General features: G+C 38.8%; 1 protein-coding gene across 1 annotated transcript in view; it reads left to right on the forward strand.

Annotated features, from left to right (window-relative positions):
- Positions 1-23,206, forward strand: part of EXOC4 (exocyst complex component 4) — a 1,030,122-nt gene that overhangs the window by 774,812 nt on the left and 232,104 nt on the right. Inside the window, exon 10 of the mRNA XM_012650605.1 lies at positions 12,824-12,960. Coding sequence (XP_012506059.1) covers positions 12,824-12,960 — 137 coding nt within the window. The remainder of the gene's footprint in view (positions 1-12,823; positions 12,961-23,206) is intronic.

Here is a 23,206-nt window from a genome sequence, read left to right on the forward strand (position 1 = left end):
TAAGTTTTAAGACAGGTTGAATTATAGTCTGAGCCTGTGTGGGAATCTTGTGTACTTCTGGTCTACCCTTTTGTCTCAGGTATCAGTTCTGAGTGAATTCAGAGGCCAGAGTTTGAGGAAAGTGGGAAGAGAGAAGAGCCCTTCTAGGCCTAAAACTGCTCATGAAGAGTTTCTTGGCTGTTGGCGCTGGAGTGGCCTGTGCCTCCAGAGGGCTGGACCAACACAGCAGTCTACTAACAGCAGAAGGGTCAATCTCCATTTCCTGTCCTGTCTCCATGCTATCCACTTGCAGAGTTACTTCACACTTTCCTTTCACTGACAAATGTCCCAAATGTCAGTCTCTCTTCCCTTGCCCACACACTATCTTCATAGCTTCCTGTAAACCTGGTTTGGGTTTCACCAACTCCACTATTGAAACCATCATCCGAAGGTCACAGTAACCTTCTTCCACAAGCATCCTCATTCACCTTGGCCATGCTACACCTGGCACCTTAGACTACCTCAAGAGATTTAACTCATCACCTACTGTTTTTATGTTTTTAATAGAAGCAACAAAAAATAGTGGTTAAGGTAAGCTCTGAATTCAGGCTTCCAGAGTTCAAATCCTGGCTGAAACTATAACTTTCTAGTTGTGCGACTGCACAACTCTTTGACCTCTAGGTACTTTAGTTTTCTCAACTGTAAAATGGGGATAATAATAGTACCTACCTTAGAGATGGTTACGTAAGATCTATAGTGAGTTTAGATAATGCATATAAAGCACTTAGACCTGTCTGTGGCATACGTCATTATAATTTCCTATTTTGTTTATTTATCCCCTCTAAACTATAAACCCCAGGAGCGCAGGAAATGTATCTGTGTGTGAGTGCATGCATCCATGCGTGTGTATAGGTATAACCTCTTGTACTCTATTTTATTCCCAGAGCACAGCATAGTAATAGTGCCTGATGCATAGTAGGTGCTCAATAAATATTGGATGCATTGACAGATGAATGATAGGTAGGTAGCTCATTCTCACATTCACATTTATGTTATGATATAAATGCTATCTATATTTATAGGCATATCTAAAATAAAAGAAAGAAAACAAAGGTACTTGACTATTTTACCTTGGTCAATCAAGTCAAGTAGGGGCTAGAATTTGGTTATATATATCTTTGAATATATGTCTGTTCTCCATAAGCTCATCTATGTTTGTCCTTTCTGTGCCTTTTGACTTTTATGCTGCTGCGTGTTATTTTTTTTCTCTGAGTAAATTACCTTTTTCAAAAAAACAACTTGCCCAGTTTGGGTTAAGGAAAAGAATGAAGAGGGTTTTTTGTATGTGTGTATAGACTGTGGAGATACAATATTGAACCCTTTGAGCAGGAAGAAAGTATGTAGAAATACGCAACTGGGAAATAAAATTCCAGGGGGCACTATTACCCAGGTTCTTCTGTGTTCACTGTAAGATTTTGTGAGTAGTTGGTTTGTTTTTTAAAGGTCAGATGCCTTCCACGATCTCTCTTTCTTGAGACTATTTTTTCTTAGCTTAGCTTGTATCATACTTGTCATCATTGTCATCATCTTCTCCTCTTTCCTTCTTTCTTCTTCTTTGCCTCTCTTTTTTCTCATGCCATCTCAGTGCTAGCTGCCGGAGACTACTGCAGGGCTCTGTCAAGCTCCTTGCTGTGAACTCTCACTTCTCCAGGCCACCCGATGTGTCTGCCACTTCCTGCTTCCTCTAATGCCATTTTCCCCAGGGCGGGGCATAGCACAGGGTAGTAAAGAGAACATCAAACTGGGAGTCAAAAGGCTGGATTCTTCTTTTTTCCTTTCCAATCTCATTTATTTTTTTATAGCTATTTTGAAAATTGTACTTATTTATCATTGATTTTCAACAATTTGATTATAATATGACTTGCTATCGTTTTGGCCATCTTCTGTTTGAGGTTCATTGGGCTTCATCGATCTGTGGGGCTTATAGTTTTCATCAAATTTGAAAAATTTCAACCTTTAAATTTTAACCACCATATCTTTTATTTTCTCTGCCCCCTTACCTTCTTCGGGAAGTTCAGCTACGTGTATATTAGGCTGCTTGATATTGTCCCACAGGTTACTGACTCTCTGTCCTATTTTTTTCATCCTTTTTTCTCTTCGTGTCTTATTTTGATAGTTTCTATTGCTGAGTCTTCCATTTCTGTTCTTGTCATATTCATGTTTTCCTTTACGTTTTTGAACATAGGATCATATTTATACTGGCCATTTTAACCTTGTCTAGTAATTCTATCTGTGTCACTTCTGGGTCTGTTTCTCTTAACTGATTTTACTCTTCATATATTTTCCCATTTCTTTCCATGCCAGATAATTTTCGATTGGATGCTGGACATCTTTTTACATTGTTAAGTGCTGGATTTTGTTGTAGTTTTTTAAATATAAAAAGTAGTTGAACTTTGAGAATACATTTGTTTAGAATTATTTTGATTATGTCAAGGCTTATGTCTAGGCTTTATCAGACAGGTCCAGGGCAATCTATAGTCTAAGGCTAATTTGGCTCCACTACAGAGACAATCCTTTCCTGAGGTTTTTGCCTGACACTTTATCTGTTAGGAGGTTCTTCCTCTCTGGCTAGTGGGAACATGAACCATTCCTTTCCCTGTGTGAACTCTGGGGATCCTTCCACCTGCTGCTTTCAGCTAGTTCTCTCCCTGGCCCCCGTAGTTTCCACTGCACAGGTTAGTATTCTGCCAAAGGTTTAAGACAGCCCTTCTGATGATCTATAGAGATTGTGTGCTGGTATGTTCTTCCATTCTCTCTCTCCCCTTCTCTCCCCCCTCTCTCCCCCTCTCTCTCCCTCTCTCTCATCTCTCTCTCCCTCCCCCTCTCCCTTCTTCCTCCCTCCTCACTTCCCCTTTTCTCTCCTTCTCTTTGTTTAGTTCCCTCCTCTCCAGTATTTTGCCCCACAAAACTACCTTGGTCTTCTAAAACTCCAAATTCTGTCTCCTCAATTCAACAAAACTGCCAGGCTCTGTTCAAGTCCCTTCTTCCTGCCTTATGGCCTGGAAACTCTCCAGCTGGGACATTCATAGGGTTCACCTCATTTGTTTTCCATCTCTGGTGTCTGAAAACTATTGTTTCATATATTTTGTCTAGTTTTCTAATTTAAGGCAGGAACTGAAGCTGTTTTGTACCAAAATACTTTAGTTTTACTTCTCCACAGAGCAAGAGCATTTTCTTCATTGTCATTAATGCATTAACAAAATAGCATTATCACTATCAAAATTAGCAATAAGTTTCTAATATCTTCTAATGTCTATTCTATTTTGCATTTTCCTAAATGTCCCAGAAATGTTCTTTATAACTAGTTTTTCCAATCTCAGATTCTATCTAGGACTATAATTGTTATATGGCTTAAGTCTTTTCTAATCCAAAACAGTCATGTTTTTCATGACACTGATGCATTGAACAGACCCATGCCAGCTGAGCTCTAGAATATTCCATCTTCTGTATTTGTCTGATTGTTTCTTCTATTTCCTGTTACTAGAAGTTAGGTCTAAAATCTTGATTAGACTGAAGTTAAATGTTTTTAGTAAAAATATTTCATAGTTGATGTCATATTCATATTCCGTTGCATTCACAGACCTGTAAGAGCTGGCTTCCTAATATTAGTGATGCTGAGATTGACACCCAAAGGAGAGCTGTGACCCTCTGATCCCTCCATTGGATAGTTTGGTTTTCCTCGTGTGACCAGAAAATAATCTGTGTGGTGTAACTTTGATACTACCTGAATGTTCATTTCCCTGTCAACTTTCATTTTTGTTTTAGTACCAATGGATCACCTTTATCTGAATCGATTGTTTTATTAGGAGCTGCAAAATGATTTTCTAATTCTGTTACTTCTTCTACATTTTTTACCCAGTATTCGTCCTTAAAGTAGAGTCTTTCCTTTTTGGTAATGCTAAAATATAGTCCTACTGGAAAGATAGAACAAATGCATAATTCTTTCTCTTTATTTACCAAATTTCCAAGAAGATTTTGATTTAATAGCCACCTCAAATGGTGACAAATGAGTTTTTTCCTGTTTATTTTCTCTCTTCATTGATTTTTCATGTTTTTCAGTAAATACAATCAACTATAATAATTTATTCTTTCTGATGCTCTAATCATCAATTTTGGTCAGGGGGAGCTCAGAGACCTGGATTCTAGATTTTGAAGTATCATAAACTAGCTATGTATCTTTAATAGCCCCTTTAAAATTTGTTATGGTTCTTTCATAAACCAGAGGAGTAGGCTGGGTAATAAGGGTTGCTTTCAGCTCAGCTCTAGAATTAGGATTCTGATCTCCACTACCCAATACTGCCCTGCTTCTCTCCTCAGGCCGCCTGTCATTTGGGTCTTCTACTAGCTGTGTCCCTCTATCCAGTCAGTCTCCCTGGACGAATCTCCCTGATTCGTCATCAGAAATCCCCTCCTCCAGCCACACTTGTCTCCTGTTTGCCACATGAGACTAGCTCATCCCTTATCCCCAGCCTTTTTGCCTACACCTTTTCCCTTGCCTGAAATACCTTGCTTCTACCTCTCCAAGTATTCAAACCTCACCCATCCACCAGATCCCAGTTCAGGCTCCCTCACCTTTTTATTCTTATTCCCCTACATTGTCTTTGGCACTTATTTCCATCTTCTCTGGAAATATCACTCATTTCCTGTTTTAAGAGATGTTATCCCAACTAAATTATCATCACCCAGGGAAAGAAGAGACCATGCTTTGTACCAAGAATATTTCTTGGCACAAAAGAAGTACAATAGCTGCTAGTGTTGTTGTTGTACTTATATATCTTTCCTAACATGTAGCACTTTCTATTTTCTACTTTGCTGAATAAGAACATTAAGGTGCTTTTGAAGTAAGAGTGTGTATGTGTGTGTGTGTTGAGGAAGAGGGGTATTGGAAATATTTCTTACAGTGTTCATCTATTGATTGATCTATTTTCACTCTCTGGGTTCCATTACATATTGATAACTTAGCCATAGAGTCATATTGATTTGAAATATATAAGTCAACAAATATTTCTTTATTACCTAATATTAGCTAGGGAAAGAAAGATGGCCCCTGGGATCACACAGCCTAATTAAGCACAATGTTGTAGATTTCTTAACGCCGTTCCTGCTATAATTTTTTATTTTGTTTTGAATATGAAATCACAAACTCTCAAATAAACCTCATAATGAGCCAGCTGTTCTTATAAGATATATTAGGCACAGATTTTATTCAGCCCCAAATGATCCTCTATCTAAAATATTTAAAGATATATTATCGATAATTTACATCTCATACATTTTCCCTGTTTTTAATTGACAAATAAATTTTATAATATGAATTCTAAAGGGATATAGTTTTTCTTATTGCTCAAAATTTGACTTCATATTTCTTGTTTAAGCCTATTTGTAAATTCTATCTAACTCTTTAGCCTGAGAAACAAAACTTCAGAATGTTTTTCCTTATTTGTTATATAAGTATATTCATCTTTTCTGAACAATGGAACTTTTTTGAAATTATCATCCTACACTTGGAGTGGGTCATCAAGTGATAAGGGACATCAAATTGGGTTAATTTGTTACATTTTCTTGCTGGAGAAAGGGAAAAGATGGATATTCAAAATGTTCAGCTACTGCATATGTATGTATATTGTAAAAGGACCACCACAATCTGGCTTCTGACTGCCTCTCTCAGCCCTCCCCCTGATCACACAGACACGTGTACACACACACACGCACACACACTCCCTTCACCCCAGCCACGAGAAACCATTTACAGTTCCCTGCATCCCATGCTGTTTCATGTTCATGCTGCTTCATCTACCTGAAGTCCTTTTTTTCCATTTGTCCCCCCTACAAATTGCTATTTTACCTTTCAGGATTTAGACTAGTTGTAAATTCTTCTTTCTCCCCACTCTTTCCTGTCTTCCACCCACATCCAATAACTCTTTCTTCCTCTGTGTCTTGACTGTACAATATACAGATGCCCATCATAGCACCTATGACATTTTACTGTCCTTGTTTGTGAGCTTATTTGTCTCTTCTTTCTAAAATCTAAGATTGTTGGAGGGTAGGAATCTTGACTTGTCTGGCTTTATACTTCCTATGCTTAGCCTAGTATTTGGCACAGACAAGATAATTTACTTAATAAGTATTTATCTATTTAATCAATTGGTTAAGTTCACTGCTCTTTCCCCAAACAACTTCTGATCCTCTCCACAACAGTACTCATCTGATGATCAGTAGTAATACTGCCAATGATACTGCTATGTCTTCACACTTGAAAAATATAACACAAGTAAAAATGATTATAATATAATACCTATATGCTTACAAATGGTATTCCCAAAAGCTTTCTAAGGAGTGCCTATGTGTACAATGCTTGGACATAAATCCTTTAAAATTGAGGTTTAACATACATTCATATGACTACCAACCAAATACCCTTCCCGGTCACCCCTTCCACTAGCAAAAGTAACCACTATTCTGACTTCTTTCACCATAGATTAACTTTGCCTAATCTTGAGCACCACATAAATGGAATCAAACAGTATATACTCTTTTTTGACTGGCTGCTTCTACTCAGCATTGTGTCTGTGATATTCATCTATGTGAATTCTTGTGGGCCCCACTAGTTTGTTCTTTTCCGTTGCTCAGTAGTATCTCTTTATATGAATATGTCACGATTTTATTTTTTCATTCTATTGTTGATGGACATTTGGATTATTTCCAGTTTTTGGCTTGGACATAAGGTTTTGTTTGAGGACCAAACTCCAGATCATAACTTGAGAACTGCTTTTTGTCCTTTCTTCTCCTTCCTCTGATAGGTGATGAATTGATTTTAACATAGGATGCACTTAACTTTACCCATTTAGTTAAGAAACATTTATTGAGTGCCTGTTATGTGTCATTTCCTGTATAATTATCCTTAGTGATCTTGTAGATCAGTGGGGAAGTCAGACCCTAAATAAGCAATTACAAGTATCTAAATGTTATAACAAAGAAATAAAAGGTATCCTAGGTTTATAACAGGAAAACCAAATCTGGTGTGGAGGTTAGGGGACATCTTCCTACAGAAAGGACATTCCAGCTAAGACCTGAAAAATAAAGAAAAGTACTCTAGGAAAGAAGAACAGGGACAGAGTATCAGAGGCAAGTGCAAGGTCCTACAATGGCAATGAAGACTTGAAAGAAGCCTCATGCAGCTGAATGTTGGGGAGGCCAGGGGAAAATAGTAGGCGATGTGGCCAGGAGGGTAGATAAGAAGCCATGTCACAAAGGGGCTTATGAGTTATCTGAGGAATGTGGGTTCTGGTGCATTAAAGAGTTGTAAGCAGGTAAGAGATATAACTTTAAAATTTTTCTTTTTGTATTAACCTTAAAAATTGTAAAGTTCACAAATCTTAAGTGTAAAGAATTTTTACATATGTTTTTACTCACGCAACAGCTACCCAGTCAGTATATTTCTACCGCCTAGAAGGTTCTCTCCTTCTCAGTCAGGACCTGCCCCTCCAAGAGTGGCCACTAGTCTGACTTCTCTTACTAGAGATTACTTTTGCCTGTTTTTGAACCACAATAGTAGCAAAATAATACAGTTGTACTTTTTTGTCTGACTACTTTGACTCAGCATGAGGTCTGTAAAAGTCACCATGTTGTCACATATAGCAGTACTTCATCTTTTTCATCACTCCACCGTGTTAATATGCCACAGTTTACTTGCCCACTCTGGTGATGGACGTGAGAATTGCTTTTTTGTGGCTGTCATAAATGAAGCTGTTATGAATATTTATGTTCATGTCTTTTGGTCGGCATGAGCACCCCTTTCTATGGGAGATAGAACTTTCTAAAAGAAGATCACTATGCTTGCAGGGCGGAGGATGATTTGGAGAAGAGCAGAAGTGGCTGTTCCTCAGGCACCAACTCCGGGAGGCATAGCCTTTTACAGGCTGCCTTGGTAAAGGAGCAGACCCATTCAGCACTTTGTAAACATAGCACAAATCAAATCATAGACTAAAAAATGGAAAGTAGATTTTGGCTTCTGTCATTACTGTCATTATTGTAGTTATTGTCATGGTTTACAGCCAGCTACCAACTTAGAGCTAATAGTAACTGGAGGGACAATATGGTGTGAGAAGTTTTACTGAATTGTCGCCGAATATGCCCCAATAAACAGAACGGTTATTGTCATCATCAAACATTCGTGAAGTCCCCTCGTTCCATCACTGCTTGTATGTATGTGTGTCGTGGTGATGGAGGAAAGTGTCTGAAGTGATGGATGGATTTCTCTGACCATTTTTCTTTCCAATTTTTCTTAAAGCAGTTTCCCAGAAGCTTAGGTTCTTTGCAGCATCTCTGAACCATCCCTTCTCAGGAGCTAAAACAGCACACGTACAGAGTTTGCATTCTCCAAACTACAGTTGTTTTGTTTTTGTTTTTTTCTGAATTGTAAATTTTTTTATATGTCTTAAAACTTTAAAATTAGCACATTTATTTATGTATATAATGGATTTCCATTACGGAAAACAATCTAATCAGATGAAATTAGGAATATTTTTGTAGAAATATCTAAGACCTTAACCACAATAAATGTTCAGCCTTTAGAACCATGGGAATTAACATATAGTAATGCAGTAGGAAGGAGGTTGTGGTCTGATTCACCTTACCAAATCAGGCTTTTACCCACTACTGCACATTACATTCATACTCTAAATCTGTATTTTTGCCCAATTCTGAATGTGCTGTGCATGTGCATTAATGAATATTTATTGAGCACCTGCAGTATGCCAGATACCTTGCTAGGTGTTAGAAATATGAAGGTACAGTCCCTGATCAAAAGGAATTTACAGTCTGGTGGAAAAGACAGCCAAGTGAACCAGTGATTACCACACCCCATTTAGAGCCTGGGCCAAAATTACTTAGCCAGAGTGTCTGGTAGCACAGAAGAAGGGCATTTAAATCAGAGCAGGTAACCCTTGAGTTGACTCTTCAAGGATGAGAAGCATGAGCCAGGAAGAGCACTCCAGGCACAGAGGCAGGAATTAGTCTGGTGCAGGCAAGAAACCACTAGTAATTTAGTGTGTTCAGAGCAGGGGGTGGGCATGCTAGGTGGGACTGCAGAGAAGGTTAGAGAGGCAGACTTGGTGTGTAGAAAAGGGCATATGGACTGAGAAGTAGGAGACCTGATTCTCACCCTATTCCTACCAATATTCCTCATGTGTCCTCAAGTGTGTCCTCGGGCCTTTAGTCCTCATCAGTATACCAGAGACTGAGGAGAGTTGTTCCCAAACCATATTCTGGAAACGCTGTTCCAGTAGATGTAAAAAAAAAAAAAAAAAGGGCTATGAAAAATGTTTTCTCTACTTCGATAGTTAGGGAAAGACTGAATACTACAGTGGCCTTTTAAGAGTCACATTGACTCTTAAACTTCAATTTTCTTTAACTCAGCATTTTCCAAATTATATAAATTTAGAGTGAATTTTCTATAACATTAATATTAGTATCGTGGTGCAGAGCCCCATTTTGGCAGACAGTGGACTAGATCTCAAAGGTCCAGTCATCTTCATTCATTCATTCGTTAAGTTTTTAAAAGTACAGAACCAAATAATTGATTTATATATACCCACTTTTTAATTTAGGTTACTACTGTATCCCTGTAATAAACTTTAGTTGTTTATTTTTCATAGCAATGGTTTTTTTTTTTAAATTACATCAACTGTCCTGGGATATTTTTTTTTCCTTATTTTTCATGTCATGCTCAGACTTTATTACCTGGTAATAAGTTGCAAGAAATGTGAATTGAATTGTTTCTCAACAAATATCCATCATTTGTGATTTAATAGAAATTATAATGAACAAAGTAAGGGTTTTGCTTATTATGAAGTTGTTATATTCAACATTGGCAAATCCCAAAATTAATAATGAGTCCATAAATCATTTGTGTTGCTAAAGAGTTCAAATAAATAAAAACAAGATTGACCTTGTTAGAAATTTGCTATTTTCAACATTTATCTGTCAGAGCCACTGATTTGGAAATTGTTATAAATTCCTTAAAAATGGGAACTTTTTTTCCCTGTAAAAACACCCATCATTTGGCAAACTACAGTGTCATTTTTCTTGAAGAGAATGTAGTGATTGATTATCCAGAGTGCTACCATGACAAGGTAAACGAACCAAATAGCTGTGAAATTGTATGTAATCATATAGCATCACACAGACTCCGTGTTGAGCACAACCATTAGAATTAAACCATGGCAGCATCAGGCATCACCTACTTGCCTACTCATTCCCTGCTGGTACTTCCTGTTCATCCCCAAAACCTTGACCTCCAGTGGATATGCAGAGGTGTTTGCAGTCCCCCCTTCCCTTCCAACTGAGCACTGCAATAAATCAGACCGAACCTTATCCACCCAAAGAGATTTCAAAATGCAAAAGTATCTGTGCTTAAAATCCCTCACATATATGACATCCAGAGATTTGCTTTTGTGTATTAACATTATTAGTCTCGTTTCTTTCATTGATAGTATTATCCTGAAGATCCTGAGAAATTATAAACAAGTAGGGGGAGGGAAGAATGGGAGATGGACAAAAAGAAAAGAAGAATGCAGATCTCTCTTGAGAAGTTGATAATTTATTCAGGAAGAGCAAACACACCTGAGATGATTTAAGAAGAACCGCACAGTATTTACCCCATGTGAAAGTACCGGTGCACAAATTGACTACGTGAGTCATGAGGGCCGATAGAGTAAAGGAGCGATCAAATTACCCTTGGTTACTAGAGGACTGAATTGAGTCATGAAAAAGGAAGGGGCCACCCAAACCTACCCCGGAGATGGTTATCAATAGCATAATTGCGAATAGACCCAGGCCCTCTCTCCCAATCATCAGAGTGATCTCCTGTGCCCATCTTCCTTGCAGTGTTTCAGATTTTAAATGCGCTTTGTGAGGATGGCTGAGCTCCACTCTCCTTTATTAATTGCTGTCCACATGCTGCAGGATAGCCTGTGTTCAGAATCAGGATGAGGATTTTAAATTCTTCTTAGCGTGGGGTTGTGTAGCCAGGCCGAATCAATTCCTGTCACTCACACGCAAATACAGAGGAATGGGATTATGGATCAGGGTGAAGCTGCGGTGCTTTAATCTTAAAATCAATACAGAAAAGGAAGTTGAACTTGTGGGGATTCTAGAGAGACTGTAATTTCGCTTCCTATGAGGCTTGCCTTGCAGAATATAACTGCTCCTTCCTTCTCACCTTCTGATTATTTTACTGGGAATGGGGAAGGGGAGAGAAGACGAGAAACCGCTACAACCAGGTCATCTTGAATAAGCATGCAAATGTAACTCATAATTCAAGCTAACCCTCCATTGTACTGAGAGAAAGCTAAATACTTTTATCCATTCTTTTTATTTTTAGAAAAAAATTAGCCAAAACCCTATACCTCGTAGTCTGTATTAAGCATAATGAAATACCTTTGATTCCTTCATAGTTCACTGTCAGACTAGAAAAATATTTCTTTGCAGTTTAATTTTATGGCTACACCTACCACAGCCTATGTGATTTTATATAAACATGTATTCAACACACTAGTTATTGACCAAAGGATTCCAAGCCACTAAGCATGTGATTAATATTTACTCCAGGCTTTTTCTTTGTGCTGCCTGTCATAGGTCCCTAATCTCAAAGAGCCCCAGAGCTGACAAATCAGTCTCCAACTGAATATGCATTTTCTTTCTTAAAAGCCACAGACATATATTGTGGAAGCCAAGAGTTCCATGAAACTCTGCTGCTTTTGAAAGAGGCATGAACTAATGGCCTAAACAACTCAGTCTTTTCTGAATCAAAGATTTCGAATTTATTGAATATGCCTCTTCTCAGATATGGCACTGATTTGCTGCACAGCACAGTTAGTCTCTAGTTTTAAGATGGGCTTATTATTTTTCCCTTTAGATATTTCTTTAATTCAGTTTTAAAATATGTCTGAGTGTGTCGGGCCCTGCTTTTATAGTGGCAACAACAGTACGAAATACTGTGATCTCATGAGAAAATGGCTGGTCCATGGGCCAGAGAACTCAGATCTAGCTCTTAGGAAGAACAGTGTAGTTAGGAAAGCAAAGCCTAGAGCCCTTGCTTTGTTTACTTTCCCTTTCTAAACCTGTTCCCTCATCTTTAAATTGGGGATGATTATAGGATCCACCCGACAGGTAGGGGTGTTGAGAAGATTAAATGAAATAAAGTATGCGACGTGCTTAGCATGGTACCTTGCACTTGTAAGGACCCTATAAATGTTCATGATTGTCATGATTATTATGTCAGCCTCAAATGAGATAACATATGCTCTGTATGTGAAAACATTCTACAAGCTGTAAAACACAATACAAATGTTAGTTGTTGTCCTTAACAGATTGATGGTTTTAAAACTTTTAAAATAAATCATAGAAGGCTTTTTCTTTGTGCTGCCTGTCATAGGTCCCTAATCTCTCAGCCCTCGAGGTGATAAATCAGGCTCCAACTAAATATGCATTTTCTTTCTTAAAAACCACAGGAATATATTGTGGAAGCCAAGAGTTCCATGAAACCAATTTGAAAATCCCTATCCCATGTCCTTCCAGAAAAAAAAAAACTCTAAGGTCTTTGGAAGACCACCACTATGGAGTATACTTATTTTGTTGTTTTTTGTCCATATTTTTAAATGTCACATCCTTCCAGGAAAGTTCAAGTGCCTTAATATTACATAATTTCAGTTGTCCTGCCTTGTCCTACACAATACTTGAGTATCAAAATCTCATGAGTTTCTCTTTTGTTGTTCATTTCCAGAGCACCATCATTGTGGAGAAGACAGTGCAAGACCTTATGAACCTAATGCATGACTTGAGTGCATATTCGGATCAATTTCTCAACATGGTGTACGTGAAGCTCCAGGAGTACAGGGAAACCTGCGCTGCGGCCTACAGGTAGAGTTTCTGCTCAGAGCCAAGCAAAGTCACTTTAGAACCTGATGGTTGTTCTGATTGGTGAAATTGCCTGCATAGCCTAACTTGTGCCACTTAGAAAGGATCATCCCTGAGTTTGTCAAGGGACCTAATGAGAACATGGACCACAGATAGAGTCTCTTAGACCCTTATGTTAGTTGGACCGACAGAGGGATTGAGAGGGAAGAGGGGACAGAGCCACTCAGGACTGCCATTGGGTGGCTCAGACAAGGGTAGCATTGATTTTCATGACAGTCTAGAATTGTACGATTTGTCTCCCTCAAAGAAATTCCAGATCTTGATTAGTCCATTTTGTGATTGGAAAGATCCTTAAACTATTTATAATAGTATTTCTTTTTTATTCTTATAAATATGTTCCTCCTGATGTAGCCTTCCTACTGTCACAGGACAGTTATGCCTGTCTTCAGCATCAGTGGGAATGAAAAACCATTGTTACTAACTTGAAAATCATTAGTTACTCTGATTTCTTTGAATTCAAAAATCTCTCTGGGCTTGTGGAAAAAATCATAGCACTTCTCATAGAAAGCTAATAATAGGAACAAATTATGGGCTGGTTGACAAGACATGAAACAATTAGGGAAGAAAAGAATGTATAATAAAATACTAAACAATATGCGATATATAATTAAGGATAGATAGGTAAAGTACAGTACGTGATCAGGTGCTACTTGTACAGTACAGATTATATGGGTGAGGGAATAAAACACGAGAAAAAGAGAAAGGGTGGTTGCAGTCAGGGATGATTGGCAGAAAGTCAGATATGTGCTGAACAGATGAAATTTACGGAGGTGGAGAGAATCAATAAGGGCACGGCAGGGAGGGAGAGGAAGCACTAAGATAGTTGCCTGATAGTTGGAGGGGACAGTGAGGAGGAAGTTTGACTGAAACAGGGTCCCTAGTAAGAGGTAGTAAGAGATAACGTTGAGTAGGAAGAGTGAGACCAACTAGGGTCTTCAAAACTAAGACTTGGAAATTTAGATATTGTATAGTGCATAAGGAATTATTATCAACGAGCCAAGAGGCAATGTTTAGGGAAAATTAATCTGGCAGAGGAATACAACATAGATTAATGCTTAACCTCCCTCATTCTAACAAGAAGTGATAATTATCCAGAGTCACATGTACCAATTAAAGAAGAGAAACCCAACCACCTTATTGAGGTGCACTTCCAAAAATATTTTACTTTTTTGTTCAATAATTTTTTATCAAAAATTATACTAAGCTTAAACTCATATAATTAATAATGTCAAAATCAATTATGTACGAAATAATTATAATGATAATTCAAATTTAAAAAGTTAGTCTTGTAACAAAATTTTAATTTAAACTTTGGATTTTAATTTGTACAAGTAATTTTTTGCAGAAGACTACAATGTAATAATCAATAAAATAATTTCAAGCATGAAAATATATTCCATTAGGATAAAATTCTTTGAGGAAATGAAATAGAAATAATAATTCAAAGAGCAAAAGTACAACTGAAACTTTGTATCCTTTGAGCAGTATCTCCCCACCCTACTCCACCATCCCCAGCCCCTAGTAACCAGCATTCTGTTCTCTACTTCTGAGTTTGACTTTTTGTAGATTCCACATGTAAGTGAGATCATGCAATATATTCTTTCTGTGTCTGCCCATTAGATACATTTAAAATAGTGATTTTAAAGCGTCAAACTTTATGGTATGCCAAAAATTATATTTTTTGAAACTATTTAAACTCAAACTCATTCTGAAAAAAATTAAATTTCAACTTAAAAAGGGAAGGAGAATATAGTTTTTCAAAATTATTTTAAGGGATACACACAAACAACAATTGTAAAAGCCATTGCTCTAGGTTAGTTGCCTGAGATTGGAATTTCTGGTCCATAGAGTGTTGTATTTTCAGCTTTACAAAACCAAACTCAAAGTGGTTGTATCAATGTCTCATCTACCAAATGAGAATTACAAAACGTATTTTAAGTATTAAAACTTTAACATTAAAAAATTAAAGTATTTTTAAATAATTGTATTTTAACAATGTTACATTTTAAATTTACTTTTATTTTTAACTCCCATTAAATTTAAAGCCTTTTTAAAAAACAGAAGGGCATGCCCTTTTTTTCTTATACAGATCCGATTATGGGCACCCAATAATTTCTGACAAATAATAATGTGGATGAATATGAGTTATAATGGAGATGTTGCATAACTTGACCATTATAAGGCAAAGTTGACTGTAGAATCTAAACTTCACTGATGGCCATTTACATAGTATTGTTGTTATTTTGAAAGAAAACGTTTAAGTTCCTGTAGCCTGGCACCTTATTCGTCATAGGTGATTTTCTTCTCATCGTTTGTGATCCTGCCTCTCAACATAGCAAGTGACTGGAAGTTACTACATCTACAAAGCAGACTGGCCATTGTTCAACATTTCTCATCTGAAACTTTCTCTTGTTTTGAAGTGATACTCTCCTATGCCTTGGACATAGTCCTTTTTTCTAGAGTGATTCCAAATCAGTTTAATCCTTATGTATGAAAGCCCCTCATATATGAAAACATAGCTTTCATGGCCCATTTAGTCTTTATTTTTTCACCCTAGTCTGAACATTCTGGTATATCCTGGGTCTGCAAGCCAACCCAGTCATCTTTCTCCATCACCCATTAGCTTGGCAGTGTCCATCTCAGAAAGGACCTGCACCCAGTGTTCCAGATGTGCTCAGGGTATTTCAGCAGAACCAGCACTTTCCTTGTGCTGGGCACAGTACTTGTTACATTGTATCATTGCATTTGTCAGACATTTATTGAGCATCTACCAAGATACCATGTGAGTGGGGCAGATAAAGAAGTTAATCAGCCACCTATTCCACCTTCAATGAGCTTGTATTCTTGCTGAAGAATAGAAAGGGAAATATGGGACAAAGAAATAGAATATGTACATCCACAGCTTTAATTTGTACCAGAAAACGTGGTAAGTTCAGTAAAGACACCTGACTGCAAGAGAAAGAAATGACGAAGGAGGACAGGAGAGGCTTGGTGAAGGATTTGAATTGGGCTTTGTGAAGCAGGAGGAGGATTTAGACAGATGGGCTTAAGGAGGGGAAGGAAGGAACCAGAGCGAGAACAAGTGATGAATGTTTGGGTTTTAGAAAGGAAAGCTGGGGCCAAACTAGAGGATCTTGAACGTCAGGCTCAAGGAAGTTGACCTTTTAAACAGGTAGTGAGGGGCCACTTGAAGGTGTGTAAGCAGGGAGTACCAGGTGTAGACCTGTGCTTTGGGGAAATTTGAAAAGGAAGAGTGGAGGAAGAGGGGACAGAGACATTAGGGCCTCAATTAGGGGAGACGCAAGGAAAACGGAGGCGAAGGGGTAGATCACAAGGCATTGCAGAGGTAAAATTTGTAAGATTTGGCCACTAGTTGGCTGTAGCAGGTAAGGAAATACCAAGAAGAAATAAACGCTGGTTGAAATTAGTATTATCTTTTCTATGCTGTATTTGTGGTGATTTTTTTCTCTAAATGTAAATTCGAAAGCTCACATTTACCCATTAAATGTAATGTTATTTTTAACTCATCATTTCAGTCTATTGAGATATTTTTGAATCTTTATCCTGTCATCAAAAAATCTTAGCTATTTCTCCAAATTCCATGTCATTCTCAATTTCATAAGCAATCTTTTAGTTTTTGTTTTATGTTTGTCATTGAAAAAAGTGTTCAACAGGACAGGACTCAGTTGAGAATTTTGGGGTTATACCCCTTAAGGTTTCCTTTTAGATGATCTATATGTTACTCAGCACTTGAGGAGTTCATGTTTTTCTGGGAACTAAGAACCTGGGCTTTAGCTCAAGAGCAGGCCCTGCAGCTGAAGTTTGAATGCCAGCCTTTCTACCTACCGGTTAGATGACCTTGAACAGCTATTCAGCCTCTCTACCTTAATTTCCTTATCTGCAAAAAGGGATAATACTAGTCCTTTTCTCAAAAGGTTGTTCCAGAAATGTCAATCTTTTAGAACTTTTTAACAAAATAATGTACTGTCTGAAACATGATTAGCTGTTTTTTTAATCAATAACATAGCCATTTATAAATTAGTATGTACTGTACACAATTGTATGTACTAAACTTTTTTCCCCCCAAAACATTAAGGGGGTACAAATGATGTCTTAAGTTACATGATCACTTTTGTAATGCTCGAGTTCTGGCTATAGATGTGCCCATCACCCAAACAGTGTTCATTGTACCTATTAGGTAGCTTTTTACCCCTCCCCTCCTCCCCCCATTCCCCTTGGTTGATTTCCACAGAGTTTCACTTTCCTCTGTGCACATGTGTGCTCATCCGTTAGTTCCATTTAATAGTGAGTACATGTGGTATTTGTCTATTCTACTCTTGAGAAACTTGGTCTCCAGTTTTAATAATGACAATGATGGTGATGATGATGATTGCCTTTACCACCTCCCGTGATAATGTTTTCTATATTTCATCATCTGCCCCATACGAGACTTTATTAGATTCCTTACTGGTGTCTTTCCAGTCTTGATCCTTTTTATGCAGCCAACCCTCCCTCATGTCTCCCCAGGATGAGCAGGGACAAACCAGCTATGGACAATACTAGGCGTTTGTTCAGATGCCCTCCCATCCCTTTACTTTACTTTTAGGACTCACTTCTCCCTGCTGAACCATTTCTTAAGAACTCTTGTCTTGGGTAGCTTTGAGATTACTTTTGGAAAAACCAAGAGCCAAATTAACCACTTTTTCATTTAAGTCAGTTAGGAAAGGAAAAAGTCATGTGACTTGTTCTTTGCGAGCTCTTCCTAGTTCCCAGTGAGTACCGCTTCTTAATTGTTCACAAACTACCTTTAACTGTTTAGAATTTTGCCTTTAATTCCAAATTCAGCCCATTTCTGTAGTCTCCCTTCCTTTTCTTTATGAACGTCAGGGATCTGCTCCTGGTCATTTTTCCCTGTCTGTCAGGACAGCTTCAAGATTATCAGCAGTGGTTCTGTGATTCCAGGCTTTGAATTATCCTTGCCTAAATTTATTATCCCTGTCAGAGTATTCTTTGATCTCAGTAACCGTTAACACAATTAATCACTCCATCCTTAAAACAGTTTATTTACTTGGTTTCTAGGACTTCAGTCATTCCACAAATGTTTGCTGAGTACTTCTACAAGAGTTTGTAGAGACAGCAATGAACCAAACAGATTGAATGCCTGTTTTCATGGAGTTTACATTCTGTTGGGGATGGGAGAGGGGAGACAGACAGTAAATAAATATAATACATAAACATATAAAGAATATTAGAAGAAAATAAGTAATGTGGAGAAAGGAAATGGAGTGGGGTAGATGGACTTGGGAGCGTGGGAGGAGGAGGTTGCAATTTTAAATACGGTGGCCCAGGGAGGCCCTGTTGAGTTGAGGTTTGAGGAATGTCTCGAAGGAGTCTAGAGAGTTTGACAGGCTATGGGGAAAAGAGTGCACTGGCAAAGGATGAAGGCCCCAGGGCAGGATTCTGCAGGACACTTTTCAGGAACAGCAGGGAGGCCAGCATGGTTGGAGTAAAGTGAAGGAGGAGGAGGAGGGGCTTAGGGGATGGCCAAGAAGAAACAGAGGGCCAGACCATGGAGGCACTCTCGGGATGCTGAGTTCTACTCTGAGAGAAACAGGAAGCCATTGCAGGGATTGTGCCTAGGAGCAGCATGATCCTATATACATTTTAAAGTGGAAATTTGAAAATAGGCTCTAAGGGGACAAGGATGGAAGCAGGGAGACCAACTAAGGGCTAGTGCATTAATCAGGTATGAAATGAAGACAGCTTACACTGTGGGTAGCAGCAGAGACGGTGAGAACTGGTTGAATTCTAAATGTATTTTGAAGGGACAGCCAACAGAATTCCCTGCCAGATCGGAGATACGAGAGAGAGAAAGGTGTCAAAAATTACTCTTAGGATTTTTTATTTGAGCAGTGAAAAGATGGAGTTGCCAACTACTGAGATGGACAACGCTGCAGATTTGGGGGCAAGCAGATCATCGTTTAAATTTGAAGTATCTATTAGACAGCCACATGGAGACATGGCGTAGGCAGTTGGATACATGCATCACAAGGAGAGAGGTCTGGCCTGGAGATAGGTATTTGGCAGCTATTGACATAAATAGTATAGCTAAATGGTATTTAAATCCATGGGACTAGATGAAATCTCCATGGAGCAGATTTGCCACCTCCCAGGGAGTATACATATGGCTGAGAAGAAGTTTGCAAGATGAGGAGATGCCAGCAAAGGACACTGAGAAGCTACAACCAGGACAGTAGGAGGAAAATCAAGAGACTGTGATGTCATGGAAACCAAGTGAAGGGATGGAGGAGGTGCCCAACAGGGTCAAATGTTGGATTAGGTCAGCATTAGAACTCAGCATGGACTGTGTGATGCCTTTAGCAGTGTGGAGCCTCTTGGTGACTGTCACCGGAGCTGTTTCTAGGGAGTATTAGGGGTGAAAACCAGACTGGCCTAGACTTAAAGGAGAAACTGGGAGTAGAGGAATTTTAAATATAGGCAAAACTTTTATAGTGAGTTTTGCTGCAAAAGGGAACAGAGAAATGGGGTAGTAGTTGAAGTGAAATTGTATGAAGGGGAGGGTTTTTTTGTTGTTTTATGTGTTATTTTAAATAACAATTGTTATTTAAAACACATAATAGCATAATAAGTGCATATTTGTATTTGGAGAAAGTGATGTGGGAAAGAGGGAGATTTTTTGGTGTAGGAGAGGGGGGAAAATCCCTTAAATTATGTTTTGGCTAGGTGAGTAGGGGTGGGATCTAATGCACAAGTAGAGTGGTTGGTTTTAGGCAGAAACATGGATAGTTTTGTTCACCATAGTCTGTCCTTCCTATAGGAATTGAGTTATTTCTCTGTCATTTATATATCACCATTTGGTCCAAATAACAAAAGTGTATCTCCTTTGGATCACTTCTTCTGAAACACAGCAATTCCTTTTGGCTGTTGACATACTGTGCTCACCAAGAGTATCTTGATTCCTGCTCCCAAGAGATTATACCGCTTTGGTACCCCTCCTGGCCGCAGTCTCTGAAATGGTGTCTACTTATTGCTGCCCACCGCCAGATCACAGGGGAATATCTGGGAGTGGTCTACCACAGTTGCTGAATTAAAGGCCTAGGTTGAGTTTAGTTCAGGGTGGGGAAAAGTAATTCTGTGAAGTTTTGAAGGGGGGAGAATAAACATAAAATCATCTTTAAGGTTGTTATACAACAGTGCACACTCACGTGCACACACAGGCAACACGTGACCCCACGGTGAGTGTTGCTGTGTTTCCTGTTACTTAATCATGTTTAATGGGCTTAGACAGAAAGTGTTTTCTTATTGCATGAATCTGAAGATGCAAAGTGTCCTTACTTCCTCTCTTCCCGTTTATTGCCCTCCCCCAGATTGGCACCTGCTGAGGAGTAATTAGGGCAGTCCTAATTTGGACAGCCAAATCCTGATTACAGTGAGAGGAAAAACAGGAAATGTTCTAGTTTTGCTGCCAGCAAATGACTGACTTAAATAGAAAGCCATATACAATTCAAATGATCCAAAATGGTCTAACACTGGGGAAGGAGGAAGGGAGCAGGAAAACATTGCAATCTGATTTTCTCCCCCGTGATGCTCAGCAGATAACGTTCACAGAAATGATCAAATCCATAAACTCACAATGCCCTCTGCTGCGAGGCGGCTTGTTTTCCAAGTTTACTGTGAGAACCTGAGCAGCCCCTGGGAGTTTAGGGATCTGAGGAAAGGTCAAAAACATCTCACCTTTCTGTGAGCCCTCACTCTGGAGAGAAAGACTGTAGTGTATGGTGATGTCATGTTACATGCTTTGGATGAAGAGAGGTTTCTTAAAAGGGAAATGAGGGTCAGAAGTTTTTTCTTTAATTAGCCACACCCTTTGGGGGCTTAAAGGGAAAACTCAGCTGTGAATTCTCCACGGTGCTGCATTAGCAATCAGGCAGTTGGTCCATTAGTCTGCCACGTCCAAGCTGAGTGCCTCTCTCCCCTTTCTTTGCCTCTTTGTCCTGAGATACGCCCAGCAGCGTACGTGTCCCAAAATAGTAACTTAAAGATTGCAAATCACAGTTTTCTGAAGTTTCTGTCTGTTCCAATTTAGCATCGATTCATTAATCAATTTTTTTCTCAGGGGTGGGAGGTGAAGGGGGGCTATCTGCATTGTGCTGGGCCTGGCAGAGAATACAAATAAAACCTCTTCTCTAGTGGTAGAGGTTCAATTGATAGAAGACACAAGCATGTTATTAATATTTTTTAGGGGAGGTATAACCATCCTAAAGGTACGCTTTTCACCATTTCTTCATAGAGGAGCTAGAACTCATGCTAGAACATGAAGAGAAAGTGAGGTAAGGATAACTCGTAATTGCTTATGGTAGAAATCAGATCTGGTGTAGGGCCAGGCACCTTGGTATATTTGTCGTATGCATAAGGAAATTCCTGTGAGGCTGGACAGACTGAACAAGCAATGCACTGCGTGGATGGACACAATGTTGGGGGAAAGGTCAAAAAATCAGCATGACCAGAGTGGACAGTGTGGTTGGGTAGGAATGAGCAGGAATTTTTGAAAATTTCCCACATCAAAGAAAAGCGAACCATCATAGGTTTTGCTAAAGAGGGTGACATGATCAAAGTGGTGTTTTAAGAAGATCTTACCGGCCCCATTGTGCTGAATAGCAGGGACTAGATACCAGGGGCTATGGTGGCTCATCAAGCCCTTCAGGTTTTCTGTGTGGCCAGAGGCCAGGGTCCTGTAGGAATGAGAGCCTCGTTGAGCTTGCCCTGTAGCCTTTGCCAACCTCACTAACTTTGAACCTCAGAACAGCCAAGGTTGTACACCAGGGAAACCCTCTGCGTGCAAGCTCCACGCAAGCTTGTATTCTGATCTGATTCTTAAAGCTATGTTGTCTCCTCACTCTCTTGGCTCATCTAACGCTGGTATATATTAATTTTTTATTAAATATTGAATGGATACAAAGAACATTATAAAATATATACAGTATCTGTTTCATGGAGGGCATTCAGCAAGTGAATTTTTATTATGTGCTTCTGTAATTTATTACATATAACTATTCTGGTATTTATTACATTGTATTACAATTTAAATTTTTTATGTATCATTTGATTAGTTATTGGTTTATATGTCTTTCTCCTTTTAGAATATTGTTTTTCAACCATGGGCTCACATCAGAGTTATTCGAGGATATTTCAAAACACACATACTGGATTTCCCACACTAGGCCCACTGAGAGTTGGGCCTGGGCAATCACAGTTTGAAAATATCCCCAAAGTGATTCTCATGTATGTTACTGGTTACAGATCACTGGTCTGAACTCTCAGCTTCTAGAAGTAAGTTACCATGCGTTGTTCCACATAATTATCTTCAGTAGATAGCATGGTGTCTCTATATAGGCCTTTCAGTCTTGCTAATTGATAAAGTGAATACCTTCACCTACTTCACTCCTAGTACACATCAGCTGCCCTTCTGGCCAAATAAGATGCTGCCCACCTAACCAGATGTCCTACACATTCTGCAGCAAGCAGCCAGTCCTCATTTTTTCTACCTAACTCAGTCTACCATGATCGGATAGGAGTCTCTTGCAGTAACCTGATGCAAAGTATAATAATAAGGACCCGGACGAGAATGAAAATAAATGCTCGTTCAAGTACGTAGTCCCTGTACAAGGGACTTTATAGCCATTAGCTTATCTAGTCAGTCACAACAATTCTGTCAAGTTATAGTTTCCTACCTTACAGATGAAGAAACAGGGGTTCAGGACGGTTAATAACGTGGCTAAGGTCACAGGGTGTGGAAGTGGTTGTGCGTGCGTTAGAAGCTAAGTCTGTCTGACTCTAAAGCCCAAGAAGATGCGATGGAATTAAAGAGGACATAGGAAACTTAATAAATATTTCAAATGGTTTAGAGAGACATTGTAATAGTTAGGAACATAGACTCTAGTTCGGGTTCGGTTCAGGCTCTGCCTTGCTAGCTAGCTGACCACTGGTAAGTTCCCAAATTTCTGTGCCTCTGTTTTTCATCTATCAAATGGGAATGATAATAGTATCTACCACACAGGACTGTTGTGAGGATTAAAAGAGTTAATATATGTAAAGTGCTTAGAAGAGCAGCCAGTTCATGGTAAACGCTAAGTGTCAGCCAGTGTGATTATTTGGTTTTGCTCCTATT

This window comes from Propithecus coquereli, unplaced genomic scaffold (genome assembly GCF_000956105.1).
Source record: "Propithecus coquereli isolate 6110/MARCELLA unplaced genomic scaffold, Pcoq_1.0 Scaffold335, whole genome shotgun sequence".
Classification (NCBI taxonomy): domain Eukaryota; kingdom Metazoa; phylum Chordata; class Mammalia; order Primates; family Indriidae; genus Propithecus; species Propithecus coquereli.